The sequence below is a fragment of the Ochotona princeps genome, chromosome 4 (assembly GCF_030435755.1).
Source record: "Ochotona princeps isolate mOchPri1 chromosome 4, mOchPri1.hap1, whole genome shotgun sequence".
Lineage (NCBI taxonomy): Eukaryota > Metazoa > Chordata > Mammalia > Lagomorpha > Ochotonidae > Ochotona > Ochotona princeps.
The window spans coordinates 3,790,229-3,814,943 of NC_080835.1; the positions used below are offsets into that span (position 1 = coordinate 3,790,229).

The 24,715-nt window shown below is 47.6% G+C and overlaps 1 protein-coding gene across 3 annotated transcripts in view; it reads right to left on the reverse strand.

Annotated features, from left to right (window-relative positions):
• The window catches only part of KDM2A (lysine demethylase 2A), a 93,945-nt gene that overhangs the window by 42,596 nt on the left and 26,634 nt on the right, over window positions 1-24,715 (reverse strand). For 2 of the 3 annotated variants that reach the window (XM_004598198.2, XM_004598199.2), the window contains 4 exons: window positions 15,106-15,244; window positions 14,363-14,441; window positions 13,907-13,953; window positions 1,249-1,427 (listed from right to left, as the gene is read on the reverse strand). In XM_004598198.2, coding sequence (XP_004598255.2) covers window positions 1,249-1,427; window positions 13,907-13,953; window positions 14,363-14,441; window positions 15,106-15,244 — 444 coding nt within the window. Of the gene's footprint in view, window positions 1-1,248; window positions 1,428-13,906; window positions 13,954-14,362; window positions 14,442-15,105; window positions 15,245-22,989; window positions 23,136-24,715 lie in introns of all 3 variants that reach the window. The other variant, XM_058662749.1, reaches the window with a different exon arrangement.

The window sequence follows — 24,715 nt, forward strand, 5'->3', positions numbered from 1 at the left end:
CTGCTTGTGGCCTAGGAAAGCAGTGGATGATGGCACAAAGCCTTGGGAACCTGCACCCCATGGGAGAGACTCCAAGGGGGCTCCTTGTTCCTGGTGTGAGCTCTGGCTGTGGCAGCCATTTGGAGCATTAACCAGTGGAAAGAAGATCTTTCTTCCTCTTGCCATGTAAATCTGCCTTTTTTTTATCTACTATTTTTTAAAGATTTATTTTTTTTTTTAAAGATTTATTTATTTTTTTTGGAAAGGCAGATATACAGAGAGGAGGAGAGACAGAGAGAAAGATCTTCCGTCCAATGATTCACTCTCCAAGAGGCTGTAACGGTTGGAGCTGAGCCAATCTGAAGCCAGGAGCAGGCTCTTCCTGGTCTCCCATGTGGGTGCAGGGTCCCAAGGCTTTGGGCCATCCTCAGCTGCTTTCCCAGGGCACAGGCAGGGAGGTGGATGGGAAGTGGAGCAGCCAGGATACGAACCAGTGCCCATATGGGATCCCAGCACATGAAAGGTGAGGAGTTTAGCCATTAGGCTACTGCAATAGGCCCTTAAATTTGCCTTTTCAATAAAAATAAATCTTTAAAAAAGGAGGGGCTGCCACCTTGTGTAACTAACCCCATCCAACCACATCATCTTATCAAGTGCTTACTGGTTCTTTTTTTTTTTTTTAAAGATTTATTTATTTTTTACAGAGTCAGATATACAGAGAGGAGGAGACACAGAGAGAAGATCTTCCATCTGATGATTCACTCCCTAAGTGAGCCGCAACGGCCGGTACGTGCGGATCCGAAGCAGGGAACCAGGAACCTCTTCCGGGTCTCCCACACAGGTGCAGGGTCCCAAAGCCCAAAGCCTTGGGCCATCCTCGACTGCTTTCCCAGGCCACAAGCAGGGAGCTGGATGGGAAGTGGAGCTGCTGGGACTAGAACCGGCGCCCATATGGGATCCCGGGGCATTCAAGGCGAGGACTTTAGCCGCTAGGCCATGCCGCTGGGCCCATGCTCACTGGTTCTAAGCAAACTTCCATGAGTAACTTTCTCATCAAGCGAGGTAAGACTGCTTTCCATTATATGCAAAAGTCTAGGTCTCTAAATTCAGTCACTGGCGAAACAAATCAGACTGCCCCTGTCCAATAACACAGTTAACCAATTTTGGAAAATGAACAGTCTTCTAAAAATACACATTATTCATACCAAACAGTACAAGAACCACTCTTGTGGTTACACTGACAAACACGGACACAATGGCCACACTTACTGTGGTGGGCCTCTGCACCATGTTTTCCAGCCTGGTATGGCTGAACTCAAGGCTGATGACATTATACAGTTTCTCCCGCTCCTCTTCTGGGGTCTCATAGTAGCGAGTCCACTGGGCCATGGTCATCTCAATGCCTTTCTGTGTGTTCACATCCATGACGTCCACCATGCGGCGACTCCCTGCCCGGAGAGACAAACTAATTAATTATACGGAGCCATTACTACTTTGAAAACACTGAGATAAAAATATGAAGCACCATAGAAGGAAACTGTCCATTCTTCTGCAGGGTATCAGTAATAGAAAAGAAATATCGCTTCAGATGGATAATCATAATCAAACCTCAGAATGTGTAAGGAGGCAGCTCTTTTTTTTTTTTAAAGATTTATTTATTTTATTACAGTCAGATATACACAGAGGAGGAGAGACAGAGAGGAAGATCTTCAGTCCGATGATTCACTCCCCAAGTGAGCCACAACGGCTGGTGCTGCACCGATCCGATGCAGGGAACCAGGAACCTCTTCCGGGTCTCCCACACAGGTGCAGGGTCCCAAAGCATTGGGCCGTCCTCGACTGCTTTCCCAGGCCACAAGCAGGGAGCTGGATGGGAAGTGGAGCTGCCAGGATTAGAACCGTTGTGCATATGGGATCCCGGGTCTTTGAAGTCGAGGACTTTAGCCGCTAGGCCACACCACCAGGCCCAGCTCTTTTTTTTAAAACAATTTATTGCAAACTCAGAATTACATAAATATGAAGGTGCAATCTTGGGGAAGGAAAAGGGGGCGGGAGATAGATGCACAGATAGATAGCCAGAGAGAGAGAGAGAGAGAGAGAGAGAAATATATCTTCTATTGGGCCTGATGTGAGGGCGCAATTAGATGATCCTATCCTTGAAAGCACTAGGATCCACATGGGTGCCTTTTTGTGACTCAGCTGCCCCACTTCCCATCCAGCTTCCTGCCTGTGGCCTGGGAAAGCAGTCGAGGACGGCCTAAACTCCTGGGACCCTGCACCTACGTGGGAGACTCAGAGGAGGCTCCTGTCTTTGGACTGACTCAGCTCTGGCCACTGCAGCCATCTGGAGACAGATTTATCTCTATTCTGCTTCTCCTCCTCTCTGTAAATCTGATCTGTCTTTCCAATAAAAGTTAAAAACAAACAAACAAAAAAACCTTCCACTGGCTGCCTTCCTGAGATGGCCAAAACAGACAGGGCTATGCCAAGCTGATGCCAGCTTTATCCAGGTCTTCATGTGGGTGGCAGGGGCCCCAAGTACTTTCCCCATATTTTGGTGCCTATCCCAAGCCATTGGCAGGGAACTGAATTGGAAATAAGAGTACCCATGTGGAATGCTGTTGCTACACCACCCATGGAATCTTATTTAATCTCACTAAAGCTTGAAAATTCTCATGTTCAGTACTAATTTTCATTATGCATATGAAAGGTACCTTGTAGGACAGGAATCTGGGCACCTAACTGTCCGGTCAAAGCTCTCGCGCTGTAGCCCAAGCCCGGGGGAACTGCAGCTCTCCATCCCGCGGTCCCCCATGTGCATCTGTCTGCCACCACCACACGGAGTACACGTAACCTTGTGTACTCAGGACATGCGAGCTCTACCAAGCTTTCTCTGGGTCCTTTGTGAGGCCAAAATAATTTTTATATGGGTTTTTCTATTTTTGAAAATAAATAAAATAAATAAATAAGTAGTGCGTGGAGTGGAAGCCTAGAGGCTAAATCCTTGCCTTGCAACAACTGGGATCCCATATGGGTGCCAGTTCTAATTCAGGCTACTCTGCTTTCCATCCAGATCCCTGCTTCTGGCCTGGGAAAAAGCGGTTGAGGATGGCCCAAAACCTGTGTGGGAGACCCAGGAGAAATTCCTGGCTCTTGGCTTTGGATTGGCTCAGCTCCAGCTGCTGTGGCCACTTGGCAAGTAAACCAGTGGATGGAAGATTTTTTTTTCTGTCCTCTCTGAATCGGACTTTGTAATAAAATAAATAAACAAATAAATAAATAACAGATACATATATAAATAACAGATATATACATAAATAACATATTTTTTTATTTTAAGGAAGGGGTGACATGCACACCACTTTCAATCTGTTAGTACCTTCCCAAATCAATGGGCTCCAATTACCAGGATGGGGACAGGGGAACCTGGGAGCTTGCAGCTCCATTCGGGGTGCACACATGGGGAAAGAGGCATACAGTACAATCACTGGACCCTGCAGCTGCTGCCTCCAGGGAAGCTGGATCAGAAGTGCAGCCGGTTTGGGACACAGTGGGTAAAGCTGCTAGTAGCAATGTTGGCATCCAATATGGATGCCAGGTTGTGTCCCGGTTCTAATCCCCTCCCTGGAAAGGTAGTGAAAGATAGCCTGAAGCCCTGCACCCACATGGGAGACCTTGAACAAGCTCCTGGCTTCAGGCCGGTCAAGTCCAGCCATAGCGGCCGTTGGGGCAGTGCATCAGCAGCTGAAGGTCTTCTCTGATTTCCTTCTCTGAGGAATCCTTATCAACAACAACAAAGTAGCACGTAGCTTACAACACCCGCCTCTGCCCCATGGCCTTCCACAGGGACTGTAAAGTGCTCCAGGTGATCATGACATCTTAGCAACACTACCACATCATGCACAAGGATCTAGTTATTCACCTTTAATTTGTTTTCTCCAAGCACTGCAATTTTCATAATACTTTAGTTGCCATTGCTCAGATACTAATGAAGTAGTTTATTCTCCTTGTATGTAACTGTAAAGGGAACTATCTGTAACTTTTTTTTTGTATTACTACATGTTAGTACAAATGAAATTTGTTTTTGAGTACCAGGTGTTACTATTTTTGCTGAGTTTATGCTTTTTCAACAACTGTGAAATCCCGGCACTAGGCCGAGGGTGGGCTGTCCTCCGTCCCCTGTGACTCCCTGATGTCCCACAGGCCTGTGTCCTCCCTCTTGTTGTCAGTGTGTGTGACTCTCAATTTCCCTTTAAGGAGTGCTTCTGCTACATTCAGGTAGGCTATTTTTGTAGTCACTTATCTTTAAATACTTTCTCTTGAGACTTTTTCAATTCATTGGTTTGAAGAGATTTATTCCCAAAATTGTCAACTTTCAAATTGAATTTCCTTATTGATATCTAATTTGATTCCATGATGCTTAATAAGACATTTTTATTTATTTATGTTGAAGACCCCTGAGAAAACACTTTGATGTCATTCATTTAAATCTGACGTGACTTGGGGGCCAGTTCTGTAGTGTAGCTGCAACACCGGCTTCCCAGTGTGCACGCTGGTGTCCTGCTGTCCACTCTGATCCAGCTCTGGGCCAATGGCCTCGGGAAGCAGCAGAGGACGCCGAGTACCTGGGCCCAGCACACCCTCATGGGAGACAGGGATGGAGCTGCAGCTCCTCCTGACACACCTTGGGCTTTGGCATCCATCTGCTGAGTGAAAAAACATGCAAGATGTTTCTGTCTGCCCTACAACTGACTTTAAATTAACAAAGCTTCGGGGAGAAAAAAACCACCCCACGAGAGAAGTGACGGAACCCTAGGCTGCAGCTTAGCTCAGTGCTTCCTGGCTGTACTGACCACCCTCATGACGTCAGCAGACGAAAGACCTTCCCATCTCTGTAACTCCACATCTCAAAATAAATAATTTTAAAAACACATATTCATTCCCTCAATATCCCCCTTTATTACCTCAAATACAAGAAGGAAACAAAATGGAAATAATAGTCTTACCCACTTTCCTATAGACCTTGAACCTTTTTACCCTAGTTTGGTATGCAAAGATTCTCAAAAATAAAAAAAAAATTAAAAAAAAGGAAAAAGTTAAATTTGTATATATTCACTTTTGTAACAAAAGGGGAAAAATCTGGCAGGAGGTGGGAGTTTTGGGGGGAATCCCAGCCTATACAAAAATGCGCCACATGATTCAAAATTCAAAATAAAAATATATTTTAAAAAAGAAGAAGAAAAATGGACATATATTTATTTACAGGGCCCAGGGTGATAGTGTAATGGTTAAGGTCCTCATCTTGAATGCCCCGGGATCCCATATGGGCGTCAGTTCTAATCCCGGCAGCTCCACTTCCCATCCAGCTCCCTGCTTGTGGCCTGGGAAAGCAGTTGAGGACAGCCCAAAGGCTTGGGACCCTGCACCTGTGTGGGAGACGTGGGAAAAGCTCCTGGCTCCTGGCTTTGGATTGACTCAGCTCCAACCATTGTAGTCACTTCGGAAGTGAATCATCAGACAGAAGATCTTCCTCTCTCTCTCTCCCTTCTCTCTATACATATCTGACTTTGCAATAAAAATAAATAAATCTTGAAAATATGATTTATTCCTTTTTATTGGAAAGTCAGATTGACAGAGAGGGAGAAACACACAGAAGCATCTCCTGTTGCCAACTCACTCTATGTGGCAGCAACGGCAGGAGCTGAGCTCATCTGAAGCCAGGAGCCAGGAGCTTCCTCTGCATCTGCTGCGTGGGTGCAGGGTCCCAAGGCTTTGGGCCGTCCTCTGCGGCTTTCTCAGACCACAAGCAGGGAGCTGGATGGGAAGTGGAGTGGCCGGGACACGAGTTAGCCACTGAGTTATTGTGACAGGCCTGTCACTGGGTCTCCTACAGAAAGCACACACTCATGGATCCTAATTTTTGAATTCCTCACTTCAGGCTGCCACAGAGCTTCGGACTGGCACTAGCAGTCCATGTGGTGGATCCAGCTACGTGTTCATAGTCCCTGGGCCCTTGTGCCCACGTGGAATGGAATGCCCAGTAGAAGCTCCTGGACCAGCTTAGCTCCGCCCTTGGTGCCAATCGGAGGTGTAAATCAGTGGATGGAAGATCTTTCTACCTCTACTTCTCTAACTCGCTTCCCAATAAAAATAAATAAATCTATGTCATTTTACCATTTTCCCCCTCATTTCCTTACTAGCATATTTTATGTATAAATATTCTAATTTCATAATGAAAATAATACATTTTTCCTTCACTTCCAATTTTACATAACTCTTTCCTTTTTGAGTTACCATGGGATTCTATTTTAAATTAATACCCTTTTCTGTTTGATAACATACAAAACTCCGGTCCTTCAGTTCTTGCGCCTACCCTTGTGGCTGACTGATGATGTAAAATAAAGAAAACCTTCACCTTACTTATTTTGCATTCATAAACACAAAATTTTGTCAATGCATAAGCATAATATACAGAGGTACATCAAAAATGTGAATGATACTAGCTTTTATTTGATGACTGTCCTTTTAAAAAATTGTTTTTTGGGGGCCCGGCACAGTAGCCTAATGGCTAAGTACTGGCCTTGCATGCTGTCTAGGATCCCATATGGGCACTGGTTCTAATCCCGGCAGCCCCACTTCCCATTCACCTCCCTGTCTGTGCCCTAGGAAACCAGTTGAGGACAGCCCAAAGCCTTGGGACCCTGCACCTGCGTGGGAGACCCAGAGAATCTCCTGGCTCCTGGCTTTAGATCAACTCAGCTCCAGTCGTTGCAGTCACTTGGGGAGTGAACCATTGGTGGGAATATCTTCCTCTCTGTCCTCCTCTCTGTGTATCTACCTTTCCAACCTAAATAAATAAATCCTAACAAAATAGAGAGATAAGGACTGGGGTCTGGCAGGGTAGCTAATACCTATAGTCTAGCCCCACACACCCAGAATCTTAAATGGGCGTCAGTTTGTATTCTAAATGCTCCCTTCCCAACCAACTCCCTGCTTGTGACCTGGGAAAACAGTGAAATATGCCCAAAGCCTTGGGATCATGCACCCCCACAGGAGATCCCGAGGAAGCTCCTGGCTCCTGGCTCCGGATTGGCTCAGCACCGACCGTTGGGGATACTTGAGGAGTGAACCAGGAGATGAAAGACCTTTCTCTGTTTCTCTTTAAATCTGTTTGTCTGACGTTCTGATTAAAAAAGAGAGATAAGGCCTAAGTAGAAAGTAAGGAGGTTACCAGGAGCAGTGGCCTCAGAGCAGGCCTGATTTTCTCACACTTTTGTCCTTGACATGGACAGCCTCCCCAGGGCCTGAATGGACAGATGTCCAGTCTGGGACTCTCAGCCTCCAAAGCTGAAAGCTAAGTATGCAGCTTCTCGCTATAGCAATACAATAAAAGCTAATACACTGCTTATAATCTTACTAACGATCTACTTACGTAATGAGAAACTTCTCCAATGCTTTGAAGAGTCTCCTTGCCTTGGAAAGTCTGACCGTAACATGTTTCGGGTACGGTTTCTGAGTTATATAGAGTTTCTTGAGTTTTTCAAATGTTCACTCCATGCCTTTAATCAAATCTGGGAATGTGCTTCAAATATTCCGTCTCTTCTTCTGGTACTTGTAAAATACATATTGTAGTCTGCTAATTGGTGTCCCACACATCCCCTCACGCATTCCTACTGTGATGCGTAGTGCGAATTGACAGAATAGCTCAAGAGCCACTGAAAATGGACAGAAATTTCGTATAGATCTGATGGGTGGGAAACCCTCTACCAAGCAGCAGGCATCTGGCCAGGGCCATTTATTGTGTCATCACACAACAGAAGCAGAGCAAGGCCGACCTTGCCCTGTCAAGAAAGGGAAGCAATCACTCCAACAAGGTGGGAGCGCTGAGCCCAACACCTATCAAAAACTCTTATTTATTTTAAGATTTGTTATTATTGTAGAGACAGATCAGATTTACAGACAGGAAGGAGAGGCAAAGAATTTCCAGCTGCTGGTTTACACCCTAAATGGTCCCAACAGCTGGGCTGAGCTGAACCAAAGCCAGGAGCAGGAGCCTCTTCCAGGTATCCCACACGGGTACAATGCGCAACGCCTTGGCCGTCCTCTACTACTTTCTGCATCCACAAGCAGGGAGCTGGATGGAAAGTGGAGCAGTCAGAACTTGAACCAGTGCCGTATGGGATCCTGGCACTTACAAGATCCCAAGACTCCACTGTGCTTCTGGGATCTAAGTCAATGCTAAACATTCCCTATGGCAGTAACTCTTCCTTTGAAGACCTTGTAATCACATAACAATGCTGAGCGGTGAACACCAGTCCATGCAAAAGCTAAGGATGGGGGCTTGTCCAGCAGGATATCCTTTTACCTGCAAGGATGATGGATCAGGAGACTGGTCACATTAGGCAGGGCCATAACATTAAGCAGCACTCGAGAACCATATCCGGTGGTAGATTCTGTGTGGGATGTGTGGGCCACACCCTGTGATAATTCTAGCCCCACTGGTAAGCCCAAGAGTTTGGGTGGTTTTGGATTAAGGTAGGTGTGAGCAACGAGTCTGCCATCAATCACAGGTAAAGGAACCGACAACAGTCTGGACTGGTCAAGGCAGCGGCACCTGAATAGGGTGTGGGGTGGGCCAGGCTGTAACGTTCACCAGCTCATACAAGGCCAAATGGAAGGCCAGACTGCGCCAGGAACTGGCCTAAAACCCATTAGCGTATATGAGAACTGAGTCTGGGAGTGGGTCAAGTGGAGGAACTTGGGAAACTCGCCTGGCGAGTCATAGCTTCTGCTAGTGAACATGTAGTCCAGACCTGGGGGTCAGACATGCTGGGCAAAGTAGCTCCAATGGCTGGCCAATGTGTGAATTGATAATGGAACGGGATGTACTGGGCAGGACTGAGCAAACCTTAGCCCACAAGCAAAACTAGAAACCAGGATGGAGCAAAGGTCATGCTGAGCTAGGCTCTTGCACCTAATGGTCTGCGTGAGTCAAGGACGCTAAGCCACAGTGTCTAAGGCAGAGGCCAGTACAAGTGAGGGACTAAGCCAAGCTGAGTCAGAGCAGCCACTGGCATGAGCATGATCTATGGCTGGGAACAGGCCTGGTTGGGGAGGTAAGGGGGACACCCTAGCTGCGTGGAGGTTCCCACCAATGGGTGCGTGGGCTGGAATGGGGGCTGCGTTCTATCTAGGAAACAGTTATAATCTCCAGTGGCACTAGTGTGGACTGGGATTGGATGCACCAGGCCAGCCCAGACCCCAACACCGTCTGGTGTCATGGAGAACCAGGATGGATGTGGGACTGACTAGGCTAGGTCTCATCCCCTACTGAGCCATGTGTGAGCTGTATGTGGGTATGGACAAGCTGTGGCTGGGCTGAAACATCCAACAATAAGAACCAGAATGGGGTGAAAGCCAGCCAAGAAAAGCCACTATTCCTGCTAGGACAGGAGGTGAACTGAGTAGGGCTGGCTCATGGACCCCCTGGTATATGAGCAAAATCTGGCATTGGGAGGGGTTCTGATGGAGGAGCCTGGGCGACTCCTCTGGCACAACACAGACCCTGCAGGAAAGCACAAGAAGCATGATAGGAAACAGCCCAGAATAGGCCATGGAAAGTTTCCCACTGGCAAACATTTGGCATGGGTTGAGGGCAGACCAGGCTGAATCAGTACATGTCATGCATCCACTGGCGAATCCAAGCACCAGAACAAAGTGTGGGTCGAGCCAGGTTTGGTCGCAACAAAACCCAGTGCACAATACGGAATGCCAGGGTGAGGTTGCCTGTACTGGATGTGACCGCAGCGCCCAACCAGCATGCGTGAGAACCAGGAAGGGAGGGGGCAGAGCCAGCAGGGAGAATGTGGGGGATTAAGGGGGTGGTCCCCTCGCCGGACAGCTACTCCCACTGGAGAGCATGGGCTGGGATGAGGACAGACCAGACTAAGCAGGGCTACAACACCTGTGTGCCACATGTGGACTAGATCAGGGAAAAGCCAGGCTGGGCTGATTATTCCTACTGGTGCAAGCATAAATTAGAGTGGGTGAGGGATGTTTGGCTTAGCTGCAGCATCTGCTGGCAGAAGCTGACACTGGGGGCTAATTCTGACAAGTCAAACCACAGAACCACCTGAAGAGTGCATAAACCGGGATTGGGAGAGACCTGGGAGGGAATTAGTGGGTTCCTCCCTCTTGGGTTACTACTCCCACGGGAGGGCATGAAAACTAGGACAGGGGCTGGGGTGGCTAGACAGAGAGGCTCCCAACAACATCCGTGAGGGCTGGATAGTTGAGTTGGTTAGATGGAACTAAGCTTTAATACCCATTGACAAGTACAAGAGCCAAATGGGATGGGGACAGACTGGTCTACTGCTACACATACTGGCAAACCAGGGTAGGGGGCGGGCCTGGTGGGGGTTATTGTGGGTCGCCACGACTAGGCTGCAGCTTCAATTGGCTGATGTAAGGGCCGAGTACGTGCTGGGCAGAACCAGGCTGGACTGCAACACCCATTGGTTCCAGTGCAACTCGGGACTGAAACCAGAACCAACCCAGCAATTGCAACCACCAGTTGATCGTGGAGATGGACTGTGCTGGAGCCCTGTGCTTGCTAGAACATACCAGAATCTGGTCTGGGAATACCTCAAAGTTTCTGTGGGGATCTCCCCAATCAAAATGCTGGACTCAGAACCCTAGCCAAGAAAAGACAGAAGACAGAACAAGTCAATCAACCACCACAGCTATATGTTGCCAGCGAAATACTGGGAAAATGAAGACTCTATCAATCAGGTGATTCTTCAACGACCTCACTGAGCTGGGAGTGACGAAAATGGCAGCGATTCATAACTGGAGAACTATTAAAACCACTTGAGCAAGGATTTCAGCACATGCCCCACATCCGGGACTTGGGGAGGGTGGGAAACTGGGTGGGGCTTCTCCCTCAATATCCCCCTTTACCTCAGATACAAGAAGGAATCAATATGGACATAATAGTCTTACCCACTCCCTATAGCCCCTGAACCTTTTTACTGTAATTAACTATGTAAAGATTGTCAACAATATAATTAAAAAATAATTAAAAAAAAACTATTAGAAAGGCAGAGTGTATGTGTGTGTAGGAGAGAATGAGAGAAAGAATGATCTTCCAACTGTTGGTTCACTTTTCAAATGGTCACTAGCTGGAAGCTTCTGATGAGTCCCCCACTTCGTCACAGGGCCCCAAGTCCTTGGGCCATCTTGCACAGTTCTTCCAGGCACGGTAGAAGGGAACTCTATCCACCATTGGTTCTTTCAGCTGGTTTCCGCCCTCTGAACAGGCCTTCTGTCTTATTCCATCACATGCCATTGATTTCCTGGTGAATACTGGGTATCTGCACCTACAGCCAGCCTCTCCCTCCTTGTCTGGGCTGGCCATATGTCGTTACTGCTTGTTTCATTTTGTCTTGCTTTGCCTTCATTTTCATAGCTGCAGGTTGTCTGTGTATCAAGCATCAGCTTCAAGTATGAATGAGAAGTTTTCTCAGCTCTTTCAGATCCCTTCTGGGGGCATACCGGTCACTTTCTAATGGCCTCTCCCACACACACAGCTTCTCATGAAGAGAAGAAAAATGTGACAGGGCACTAGTCCTTCAAACCACCTGGGAATCACTCTCGCCAGAGAAAAGGGCAGGAAACAGGCCACCTGGGATCATGGCACTGCTCCCCAGTACCTGGAGGACTGGGTCCGTTCTGCCCAGACTACCTTCCAAAGAGCTCTGTCCCAGAACAAATGTGGAGCTGCCTGCCCAAAGCCTCGCTGGGGGACATGGAGCAATACGAAGACAGGGAGATAGCTAGCCCTCAGCACACTGACACCTGGCGTTGTCTGGATTAATTTCTGGACCAGGCCTTCATCTGGAACTTGCCGGCTCTCACTAGACCCCAGGGCACTAAGAACAGCTCCATCTGCGAGATTCTGCCAGGTAACTGCTGTGCAGGGGGGAAGTTATGTTCTTGGAGCTTCCCACTCAGCCATCTCCCGACAATGTGCTGCAGGAAGCTCCACTGTCAGTGACAATCAAAGAGGGTTCTGCTGGGGGCTGGCGCCATGGTGTAGCAGGCTGTGTCCACCTGGGCTGCTGACACCCTACACAGGCACTGGGATTGGACCCCAGCTGTACAACTTCCAGTGCTGTGAACAAACCAACGCAAGATCTCCCCCTCTGTCCTTGGTTCTATACCTGTCCCTCTCAAATAAAAAAATTGGAAGAAAACAAAAACCAAGGGTTCTGAGGCAGGTCACTTACAGACCGTAAACTGAACGGATGCCTAACCAAGAGTGAGCAGGTGTGGCGACCTGCTGCCATAGGGATCCTGGGAGTTCCTGTGCACAAAGTCCTTGAAGAAAAAGTCAAGGGGTCGGCACCATGGCTGAAGGGGCTAATCCTCCGCCCGGAAGTGCTAGCATCCCATACTGACGCTGCTTCATGTCCCGGCTAGCCCACTTCCCTTCCAGCTTCCTGCTTGAGGGTGTCAGGGATGACCCAAGCCTTGGGACCCTGCATCAACGCGGCAGACACAGAAGAAGCTCCTGGCTCCTGGCTTCAGATCGGCTCAGCTCTTTCTGTTGTGGCCACTTTGGGAACGAACCAGCAGACGGAAGATTTTTCTTTCCCTCCTTCTCTCTGTAAATCTGCCTTTCCCATAAAGATAAATAAAAATCTTAAAAGAAAAAGTCAAGTGATGGATTCTAAGTAGTCAAGTAGTTATACTAAGACTTAGGTAGGTCAGCATTTTAATCACTGAACAGACTTGCTACACATCTACTATATCCTAGGGACCGTGGCAAGTCTAAGGGAGCACTCAGTGACGGGCAGATGGCTAGACTCTAATAGGGGAACGGAGATGAACAACAGGAGTTAAAGACTGGTTCAGGGCTCTCTGCAGTGCTCACCTCTTGGATAGAGAGTTCACCCAGAGACTTGACAGGGGCCCTCACGTGGCCAACAGCCAGCACTGCAAGACACAGTTCCTGTGTATTGGGAGCCTTCTTTAGTTCAGCTTCATTCTTTAGTAAAGCGCTCTGCTTCATGCTTCAAAAGGCTGTCCTGAGCTGAAGTCCACCTATGCGCCCCGAAGCCTGGGGGCAATGAACACCAAGCAGAGACGACCACGCCAGAGCTTCACTAACCACAGGGAGCAGTCTTCTTTACTAGATCCTTCTAGTTTCAGCTCTTTTCAAAAATGCCGAGTAAAATCAAATGTAATTCATAATAAAATAATGGGCCTGGTGCAGTAGCCTAGCGGTTAAAGCCCTGGCTTTGCACACGCCAGCATTCCAGTAGCCCCCACTTTCCATCCAGCTCCCTGCTTGTGGCCTGGGAGGGTAGTCAAGGATGGCCCATGAACTTGGATCCTGCACCTGTGTGGGAGACCAGGAAGAGGCTCCAGGCTTCTAGATTCAGATCGCCCAACTCCAGCCGTTGCAACCATTTGGGGAGTAGTAAATCAACGAACAGAAGATCCTTCTCTCTGTATATCTGACTTTCCAATAAAAACAATCCAAACTTTAAAAAATACTGAATTTAGTCACGGACTAAAGAGAAATTTTAATATATCTATTTCGCAACGTTAGGAAATTCAAGCCTTAGACAAGTTACCAAATGGAGCCCTGGCAAGGATTCCCTGGGGATTTCCTACCACCCTTAACGTACTGAAAAATAAAGTTTCACGGCTTAGAGATACAAGTCTTAGTTTCATGGGCAGATTTCCCCACAAGCCACATTCCTCACAGAGATATGGACAGATATGCAATGATAAAAATGGCAGACAACAAAACAGGTAGAGATTGAAATGTCCTAGTGAATATCCCATCAGGCACCCCTCAGGTTCTCGTCAGTCTGTGTCGCCGCTCTGAGCCTCAGAGGGCGCGGCGGGCAGCACTTACCCACACACATTTTGACATCATTCACAGTGAAGTCCGGATCTGGCATCCTAGAAAATAAAGACCACTAAGTAGAAGCAGAAAGTGCAATTTCTTCAATCAAAGTAGTTCCTGAAGGTTCTGAGAAACCCGCAATCACATCCAAACGTCACTCCGGTTTAGAATTATTTTCTAAGAATAATTTGTCATACGTTAACATACATAACAGGAAAATAAAATACAACAAAACGGTTACAATAATTATCTGAGAAAGGTGGATAAAAGGAGACTTGAGCTATTCTGTTTTTCAGTTCATCTATATTGTCCCATTTACCTGGAACACAAATCATTTGTATAACAACAGCAAGAAACTCCTATATTGTCTAAATACAGGGGGAACTGTTTTCAGTTACCTACTGGCTTGTGTCAGACTATAACAGTCACTCTGCAGCTACATCCAGCCAGGCCAAGAACACTTACTTTATTCCAAGTCCATCGGAATTCTTGAAAATTAGAGGGTCTCTCAAGCCACCACGCTGGATATACTCTACATTAAAATCTGTAGCCACAAAAAAACAGTTATTAGAAGGACATGAGGTATTTCTGGGAAAAAGACACAAAAACCAGAAAAGGGACTCTAAGCAATGAGTTAATAAAATGTTTTAATTCTGCGTCTACAGCTGTGTTCTGCCAATCAAGGCATGCTTGCTACTTCAACGCATGCAGTAGGCAGAGCAAGCGTAGAGGCTGGGCTGTAGGGAGTCTGCGAAGGCGGAAACGCACAGCTTCAACTACAGGAAGTAGCGCCATATAAAATCTAAGAAGAAATTATTATTATTACCTTGTTTTAGCAGACAAAAACATTAATTCTGATCATAACACATGCTACATCCTTGTTAGTTTGGGAAGGATCAAGGGAAAATGGCACACACCAACTTGAACCTTGTTAAGGGTGGGTGGGTAGATCATGTGCTTTTTTTGGTTAACTATTTTTAACTACACCCAAACCCAGCGATGGGAGAAAGGATAGGCCGTCAGGGGAAAACAACGTCAAATTCCCATCTTAACAAAAGCGTGCTTCTAATCCAGCCAAGAGGTCGCAGGAAGGACAGTGCCGCCTGCACAGTGCGCTCATAGGCAGCCCCAACAGGGACACTGCCCACACGACAGGCCCACGGGTGCCAGAATCTAGGACTTCAAATCTGAACCAAAACTATACTTACCTTTGCCTTCCATAAAAGTAACAAAATTGGCGTTGTATTTGTTGGTATGGAGCTTTTCTTCCAAGTCAAAAGTTCTTTTCCCTTCAATTTCATCATCTGAGATGCCATCGTCTTCGTAGCGCCGTCTCATGGTCCCACGCTGCGGAAGAGGGACACGTGGGTAGGGCCTCCCCGAGCCACCTGGGTAGGGGGGCTTCCTGAGCGCACAAAGGGCTGCCACTTATCAGCTGCCCCTGTCCTACATGACAAACCTTTTCTTCCTTCCAACTGCAACTCCTGACAGTCTCAGGTGAATACAAAAAATACAGCAAAGTTCTAATAAACCATGTGTCCCCCACTTGCGGATTTGACTTTTCTTAGATCTTACATCCTAGAGACAAAATCAGAATAAATATGTCTGAACGGGGTTCACTAAATATTTCATGTATCTATTTTAGCTTGGCTTTAAAGACATTTTGAGCAAGGATACAAAACAAAAGGGTGCTTTAAAAAGTTCATTTTGGTGTAAAATTTTTTGAAATCCAAACATGGCTTTTATATGATCCAAGGGCATCAGAACAACAGCCAGGAGCCCTGAGCAGTCCACAGAAACAGAAGAACAGTAAACCTCCTTCAGGACTAGGGAGGGGAGCTCTCTCTGGTCCTCGCTTGGTTCCAACTTTGGGTCCACCCACTCTCTAGCAATGACCATCAGGATCGCTCCGGAAACCCCTCAAATCAAACAAATAATGAAACAAACAAACAAAAAATCTAGAGTAGATAGAGAACAACAACAAGGAGAGCCTAGCATCAGACAGGAAGCGGTCAGCGTGGACTCAGTTATAGCTCACTGGGTGGGACACAAAGATCAGCTACTCCCCACTAGGACAATGAAGATTTCTCTGCACACCCCTCCATAAAACTGTTCTGCACCTAAACTGTTGACATATGTCTTGTTAGTTATAAGCCAGTCTAGACGTCCCAAAAAAAAAAAAAAAAAAAAAAAAAAAAGCCAGGTTCACCAAAACTATGCTTTGACGCTATAAAAAGCTAAATACTACACTGAAAATAGACACGAGACAACTAAGTAATAATCTATAGCCATTTTATGGTGTATAGGACCCGGGTGTATATAAACTAAAATCGGATTGTCAATGAAGTCACAGGATGTGGTTAAGAACTTGCTTTTTTTTTTTTAACATATTGGTTACTCAATACTATGTCCACTAATTCCATAACGTTATAAATTGTTGCTGGTGTTATGTGGGGGCTTGTGATTGATCGGGATGATACTCGGCCGGCTCTACCTTCAGACCAGAGATGGTCTCCCCAAAAAGCCATTGAACTTATCTAGACAATAAGATGCTGGACTCTATGCTTGGTATATGCTTACAATGAAAGAATCTCATGTGAGCTTGAACTGTGGTAACGCAACAAGGTGGAGGAATCCACCATGGGGTGGGATTTGGAGAGGGGTGGGGGGAATCCTAGTACCTATAAAACTGTGTCACATAATGCAATGTAATAAAAAAAAGTTCATTTTGGTGTAAAATTTCTTGAAACCCAAACATGGCTTTTATACGACGCTTTAAAGATCACTCAGCAAGGATTTCAAAAAATTTGAAATGAAAATGAACTGACCCTCTGAGCCCCATTCCACACGTGCCCAGGACACCGGCACGTGCCTTGCGTAACTCCTTTGTTTTTTCATGGGGGAGACATGAATGTAGCACGAGCTTTTGTCAGACAGCCTCAGGAATACACTACAAGGGCTTGGCAGCATGGCCTAGTGGCTAAGGTCCTCGCCTTGATCCCATATGGCCGCTGGTTCTAGTCCCGGCAGTTCCACTTCCTCTCTATCTCTCCTCCTCTCAGTGTATCTGACTTTGTAATAAAAAAAAATAAAATAAAATAAATCTTTAAAAAAAAAAGGAATACACTACAACATGAACTGCTAGACACAAACACCTCCGTCTCAGCAAAAGGCAGAACAATAATCTACACAACAGCATTCCAGAGCCGACAATCCCGAGTCAGCTTTAAAGATGACATACCTTTTCAAGATGGACAAATGACCAGTGAGCACCTGCAAAGATGCCCCATGTCCCCGCTGCCTGCTGGGGAAAGGCACACGTCCCAAGCGCCGGCTGAGTGTGCAGAACCCGGAAACCGTGTTCATATGCTGCCGGTGGTGATGCTAAACAGGGGCCACCTGGCAAAGAATCCTGAAACTCCCGAAAAATCCAATGACCCAGCTGACTCACTCCTAAGTACAGATTGAGAAACAGGAACCACATGCCCTGGATTGTAACCCTGACTGCACAGACACAAGTTCACATTAGCATTATCCTAACAGCCCAGAGGTACCAACCACCCCAACGACAGCCAACTGGTGAAGCAATTCACAAAGCGTGACGGAAGTATCTAACAGACACAGATCACACAAGGAATGAGGGCCTGAAACACAGTGCCCAGTGAGAGACAAGCACAAATCACGGGCTAGGGCCCAGCGTGGTAGCCTAACGGCTAAAGTCCTCGCCTTGAATGCACTGGGGTCCCATATGGGCACCAGTTCCAATTCCGGCAACCCCACTTCCCATCCAGCTCCCTGCCTGTGGCCTGTGAAAACAGCCGAGGATGGCCCAATGCTTTGGGACCCTGCATCCGTGTGGGAGACCTGAAGGCAGTTCTTGGCTCCTGGCTTCGGATCAGTGCCTCACCAGCTGTTGTTGCGCTCACTTGGGGAGTGAATCATTGGACGAAGATCTTCCTCTCTGTCTCTCCTCCTCTCGATGTATCTCACTTTCCAATAAAAATAAATAAATCTTAAATCACAGACTGTAGGATTTCACTTACACAAAGTGCCCAGGAAAGCCCCAGTCCATCCAGGCAGCAGACGGGCAGTGGAGGGCAGTACAAGGGAGTGGCGACAAGGGCTGAGAACGGCACAGATTCCATTCAGAAGTAGAATCTAGCACCTCACAGTGTCAATGTGCGCACAACTCCGTGGACACACTAAAAAAGAAAATCCCACGGAACTGCATATTTTTTTTAAGATCATTTATTTTCATTGGAAAGTCAGTTACAGAGGAGAGAGGAAGATCTTCCATCTGATGATTCACCCCCCCAAGCAGCCGCAACAACCGGAGCTGCGCTGATCTGAAGCCAGGAGGCAGGAGCCCTCCCGGACCCCCACGTGGGCACAGGGTCCTGAGGCTTTGAGCGGTCCTTGGCTGCTTTCCCGGCCACAAGCAGGGAGCTGGAGAGGAAGAGGGGCCGCTGGGACTAGAACTGGGGCCCACATGGGATCCTGGCGTGTGCAAGGACAAGACAAGGACTCCAGCCGCTGGGCTACCGCGCCAGGCCCTGAATTACACATTTTTAACCAGCAAATTTTACAATGAATTCTATCTCATAAACTATTTTAAAATTTCTCTTATGCAGCCAATTTACTGTCATAATGTAATCTACATTGTTAAGATTTGCTTATATAGCTTTAATATGTAGGCAATGGACAACTGGGAACAGGCAGGGGTGAAGCAGCTCTACCACTTCCAATCCAGAACCTGCTACCAGCCTAGGAAAGCAGCAGCAAGCCTTGGCTCCCTGCACCCAGGTGGGAAGCCCGAAGCAGCTCCTGGCTCCTGGCTTTGGACCAGTCCAGCTCTGGCTGTCACGATCATTTGGCAAGTGACCAGCAGACGGAAGAGCCTCTAACTCTCCTTCTGTATTGTAACTGTGCCTTTCAAATTAAATAAATCTTTTCTTTTTTAAAGTAGCCCTACCTTCGTATATGCCAGAAAATAAATCCCAGAATTTAAAGTTCGGTATTAGTTATTCAGAGCTGCTACTGTAAACACCTAGTGAGATATCAGAGACTGTTCTCTCAGAAAGTGAAGGCCTGTACAGTAACTAGAAAAATAAAAAATCAGGAGCCTGCGTTGTGGTGTAGTGGGCTATGCTTCTTCCTACGATGCCAACATACCATATGGGCGCCAACTCATGTTCCAGCTATTCCACTTCCTGTCCAACTCCCTGCTATTAGTCCAGGACAGCAGTACAAGAGGCCCAAGCATCTGAGCGTCTATCACTCGTGGCGGAGACCAGGATGATGCTCCTGGCTCCTGGCTGTGGTCTTCGGTTAAGCCCAGGACTGGCCATTGTGGTCTTCCGGGAACTAAACCAGTGGACAGAAGACTCTCTTCTCTCTCTTCCTGTTAGCTCCGTGGACAAGGAACAGCAGGCTAGGCTGCCCCTGCAGTGCTACCCCCCACTTGTGCTCCTGCTGCCCAGGAACGCTGAGGATGGCCACGGCGCACAGGGGCCGGGACCTGGGGTCACACTGGGGAGCCCACCAGGCAGAGGCTGGCCCAGGACCAGCTGCCAGTCATGGGACGTGACCCAGTGGATACATGAGGTCTGCCCACCAAATGACTCTCTTCCAAAACTTCCCTGTGTGTGTTTACACTTCCCTATTTAAAAATCTATTAAAAAGCTAGAATAATGAAGAAAATGTGGTACTAGCATAGAGACATAAATGAATGGAATAAATATAAACCCTTAGTTGGATTTTCAAACTAGGCCAAGAAAATTCCATGGAAGTCTTTAAGAAATAGTATCCCCGGGCTTGGCAGCGTGGCATAGTGGCTAGGGTCCTCGCCTTGATCCCATGTGGCCGCTGGTTCTAATCCCGGCAGCTCCACTTCCCATCTAGCTCCCTGCTTGTGGCCTGGGAAGGCAGTTGAGGACAGCCCAAAGCCTTGGGACCCTGCACCCTCATGGGAGACCTGGTGGAGGCTCCTGGCTCCTGGCTGCAGATCAGCGCATTTCTGGCCACTGCAGTCACTCTGGGAGTGAATTAGTGGACAGAAGATCTTCCTCTCTGTCTTTCCTCCTCTGTATATCTGACTTTCCAATAAAAATAAATATTAAAAAAAGGGAAAATTTTGTTTTGTATATTTATAATTTAAAAAATAATACACCAAAAGATATCCTTTGAGAACCACTGCATAATTTCTTCATTTTAACATATAGTTTCTCATAGGTAAGTTAATCACCGTATGAGAATGAGGAGGTATAATGGAATTTTTTTAATAAATGAAGAAACAGAAAAGTAAAATTGATCTAAGCATTAGCCTTATGAAATAAACAACAAAAAAGCAGAAGGGCCAAAGGAGAGACCTTCCCAGGTATCAGACGTACTCCCGCACAGCCGTGAGTGGTGAGCAGCTGACAAGCCAGTTAACCTGTCTAAATTCCAACTTCACTCTGGGATAACTACCCTAAGTCCCTCTGTGCTATAAAATAGAACCCTCCCTAACCTGATGCTAACCCAGACCTTCTAGTCCTGCTCCGTTTACATTCCAGCATACAACAATCCGCTCCGGTCTCCTCCCCACGCACAGGTCCATTTTAATCCCACTCAGCCTCTGGCACAACCAGGAAAGAGACCAGGTAGTGGGCTGACAGGTGGCTCTTCTAGACACTTCCATATCTTCCTCCCATCCTCCCACAACACTCCCCACCCCAACAACAGCAAAGCTACATGTCCATGCACCACAAGTTTGAGTCAAGCAGCTATTCAGAGCAGTCCTTTCTGGGGAGCCAAGGCCACCTGCTGCCGCTGTATGAGGGCAACTCTCCCTAGGTGCCCGGGCCGTCCCGTGTGTACACCGTGGCAACTACCTAACACATTCATTCACACAAGCACACATACTTACAAAGGACTGACACAACAGAACAGTCTCTTCTAAAACAAGTTTTTTTGCTGTTTTGTTTTTTAATTTACTTTATTGGAAAGACAGATTCACAGAGAAAGATCCTCTGTGTGCTGGTTCACTCCCCAAGTGGTCACAAAAGCCGAAGCTGAGCTGATTCACAGCCAGGAGCCAGGAGCCGCCTCTGGGTCTCCCACGCTGGCACAGGGTCCCAAGGTTTTGGACCATCCTCCACTGCCTACCCAAGCCACAGGCAGGGAGCCGGATGGGAAGTGGAGCAGCTAGGACACAAGTCGGTGCCCACACAGGATCACAATGTTTGCAAGGAACCACTGCGCCATCACACTGAGCCCCATCTGGAACAAGTTAGACCAACTTCCAGTGAGGTAAACAGTGCAAAGAACACTTTCCATTTAGGAAAAACACTACCAGGGGCAGCAGGTGGCAGAGCTGCATAAGATGATGCCTACAGGACGCCATGCATTGGCTTAGTGGCCGAATCCTCACTCTGTATGCACCGGGATACCATATGGACACCAGCGTGGGAGACCCGGAGGAAACTACTGGCTTCTGGCTTCAGATCGGCTTAGATCCAGCTGTTGTGGAATCTTGGAGTGAAGCAGCAAAGGAAAGACTTTTGAATCTGTCTCTTTCTCTCTGTAAATCTACCTTTCCTATAAAAATAAATAAATCTGGAAGGAAGGAAGGAAGGAAAGAAGGAAGGAAGGAAGGAAGGAAGGAAGGAAGGAAGGAAGGAAGGAAGGAAGGAAGGAAACTTCCTGCAACACTAGCATCCCACATCAGAGCACTGGTTCAAGTCCTGACTGCTCCACTTCGATCCAGCAGCCTGCTGATGCACCTGGGAAAGCAGCCACAGGGCCTGGGCCCACGCCACCCACATGAGAGACCAGATGGAGTTCCAGGCTCCTGCTTTGGGCTGGTTCAGCTTTGGCTTTTGCTGCCTTTTGGGGGAGGGAACTCATGGATGGAAGATCACTCACTGTCTCTCCTGCTATATATAATTCTGCCTTTCATATAAATAATATGACCACCTCCCCGACACACAAACACTGGAAGATCACAGGAATTCCAACAAGACAGCTTTGTCTTTATAGACAGTATCTATAGCCATCTCTATAGCTATCACCAAGAAGATGACGGAATGCTTGAGAGAAAATGACTACTTAAGCAAAACTAAAGCAAAGAAAAACAACAAAACCCTTCCCCAGAAGCTCCCTATGAGGCTGAGCAACTGGACTTCTCAGTCACCACATCAGGGTACCTAGACTTGTCTGAGTGCCATCTCCCGATTCCAGTTTCCTGTTAACGTACACCCCAGAAAACAGGAGTAAGAGATGGGGTTGGAGCAGAACTGACCAGGCAGCTGCATCCGCTGCTATGTTCACTGGATGTGCAGGCGAGGGAACAGACTTGACCCGCACTGCTGGCGCACACAAGTCAGGTCACACAAGGAGCAGCTTCTTGGAGGATTCCCTAATCACACTGTTGAACCCAAACTCCAGCCACAGGGAACAACACAACATATGTGGGCTGACCTAGGAGTGCATGTATCGGGACTGGGCCTCCTCAGCTGCACATGAGAGCCAGCTCATCAAGGCCAGCAGGGGACGCCGACTACCACATCAGAGGATGAATAGTAGGACAGGTTGAACAATTCTCCTGGACAAGCTTTGCAGCACATTCTTGGGTATGTAGATGAATTAAGGTGGACTTGGTCAGCTAACAGATCCTGGAAAGATTTTTATCAATCCTGGAGCAACAATGTCAACAACTGTTCAGAACTATCAAAACCAGAGTCTTGACGGCTCGGGACCCCCTTGGATGTTCTCAGCCCGGCAGCCATGGCAGGTCCAGTCCAGGCCGCTAGGCCCTGGACCTGATCCAGACTTTGCCACATGTGAGCCTGGCCAACTTAAAGCCCAATCCCAGCTCCAGGAAGCCAGCGCATGGGTCCACAGGTCAGAGAAGAGGTAGAAAATGTGGCAGGGGCCATAAAGGAGAACAGTAGAGGGAAACTCGGCCCCTACTGGGCTTTGAGAGGGACTGTTTTACATCCCAAAGTACAGGTTTAACGAAGGACACAGCTTCAGACGCCAGTGTTGGCCTCTGAGTCTCAAGAAACTGCAATATCTTTAGATTTGGGACAAGTAGACCCTATACAACTTACTGACTTAACACAGCTTATCAATGGGAGAGGTGTGACCATCCGGCCACTTAAAAGGGATTATGCTGTCCAGCTAGTAGAGGAGGGTGTCAATATCTTCAAGAGAAAAGTAAATATTGAAGTGCAGATGGCTTCAGAACTGGCCATTGCTGCAATTGATAAAAACAGAGGTGTTGCCACGACAGCCTTCTGACCCGAGGAGGCTGGAAATCCTCTGCAAGCCTCTTCCATTCTGTCTGCGTGGACAACCCATTCCCAAGCAGATGCTTCCACCCGAAGCACTGGTGCCTTACTACACAGATGCCAACAACCATGGTTACCCTGCGGATCCTGCCAAATTCCCTGAAGCAAGACTTGAACTCACCAGGAAGTATGGCTATATTTTACCTGATATCACTAAAGATGAACTCTTCAAGATGCTCAGTACTTGGGCCCAGCGTGGTGGCCGAGCAGCTAAAGTCCTCCCCTTGAAAGCACCCGGATCCCTTACGGGCACCGGTTCTAATCCCGGCAGGTATTAAAGCTCATGAATTTCCTTCTGAGAACGCAGAGTGTGGAGGAAGTATCAAAAAGAGACTAAACCATGGAGATCTCATTATACTTTCCTGATGTACAATTTTTGATGTCATTTTTCAGTGCAATCATCTCTTTTTGCTTCTCATGTAAAATTAAAATAAAGCTCCAGGAAAAAAAATAAAACACTCAAGTAACACCCTGGGAACACTCTTCCCCACACTGGGTTCTCTATGGTGTCATCAAAGGACCGTCCCCTATCCTTGGGTGCTGATGTAGTTGTACAACAAGGAGTAACCTCTCCCATCACTCTCCTCCTCCCCGCTCAAGCAGACACAGCACCCACCTTCCTCCGTATCTGACCATCCCTACCTGGCTGTGGCTGGGGCTACCTGTGCTGGTCCAGGCTTCCTGCTGGGGATCCTAGCTCTCCATCCATCTCTGCTAGGCAGGGGGAGGGTCCTGAGCTTACACTTGGCCAGAGTGAGCTCCAGAGTCTGAATTATTGCCTAGGGACATCCATGGATAAGGCCACAGTACACGCAGATGAGGAATGAATCCTGAGGGACACTCAACAATAGGGCCATTGTAGTTGCAGGTACGTGAGGGGACTGAGACCTGGTAGTCTGGAGGGAGGAGACTATAAGATGTGTGTTGGTCAAACTCGAGCATCAGCCCACGTGGAAATCTGGAGTTGTGCTTACTGAACATTACTGACCACCACACACTAGTCTACGCGAAAACTAGAGCTGGGGGCCTGGTTAGCAGGACTAGATCTCAGCACCTAACTGAATGTTGGAACAGTGTATGGATCACATTAGGCAGGGCCATGACACTAACCAGCGCACAAGAGAACCAGGTCCGGGGGTAGATTCTGTGGGAAATCTGTGGGCCAAACCCTGTGGAAATACAAGTCCCACTGGTTGGGGCAGTGATGTGCTGAGCTAGGCATGACCATGGAACCTGCCAACACTCACAGGTACAGGGACCAAGAATAGTCTGGGAGGTCCAAGCTGCAGCACCCACACGTGCATCGTAAAACAGGGTGGGAAGCAGGCCAGGAAGCAACCTTCACCAGTTCATACAAGGCCAAGAGGGAGGAGTAGACTATGCCGGGCAAAGATATAGCATGCGCGAGATCTGGGTCTGGGAGTGGGTCTAACGGGGGAACTTGGGAAACTCCCCTGGTGGGCCACAGCTCCTGCTGGTGAGCACG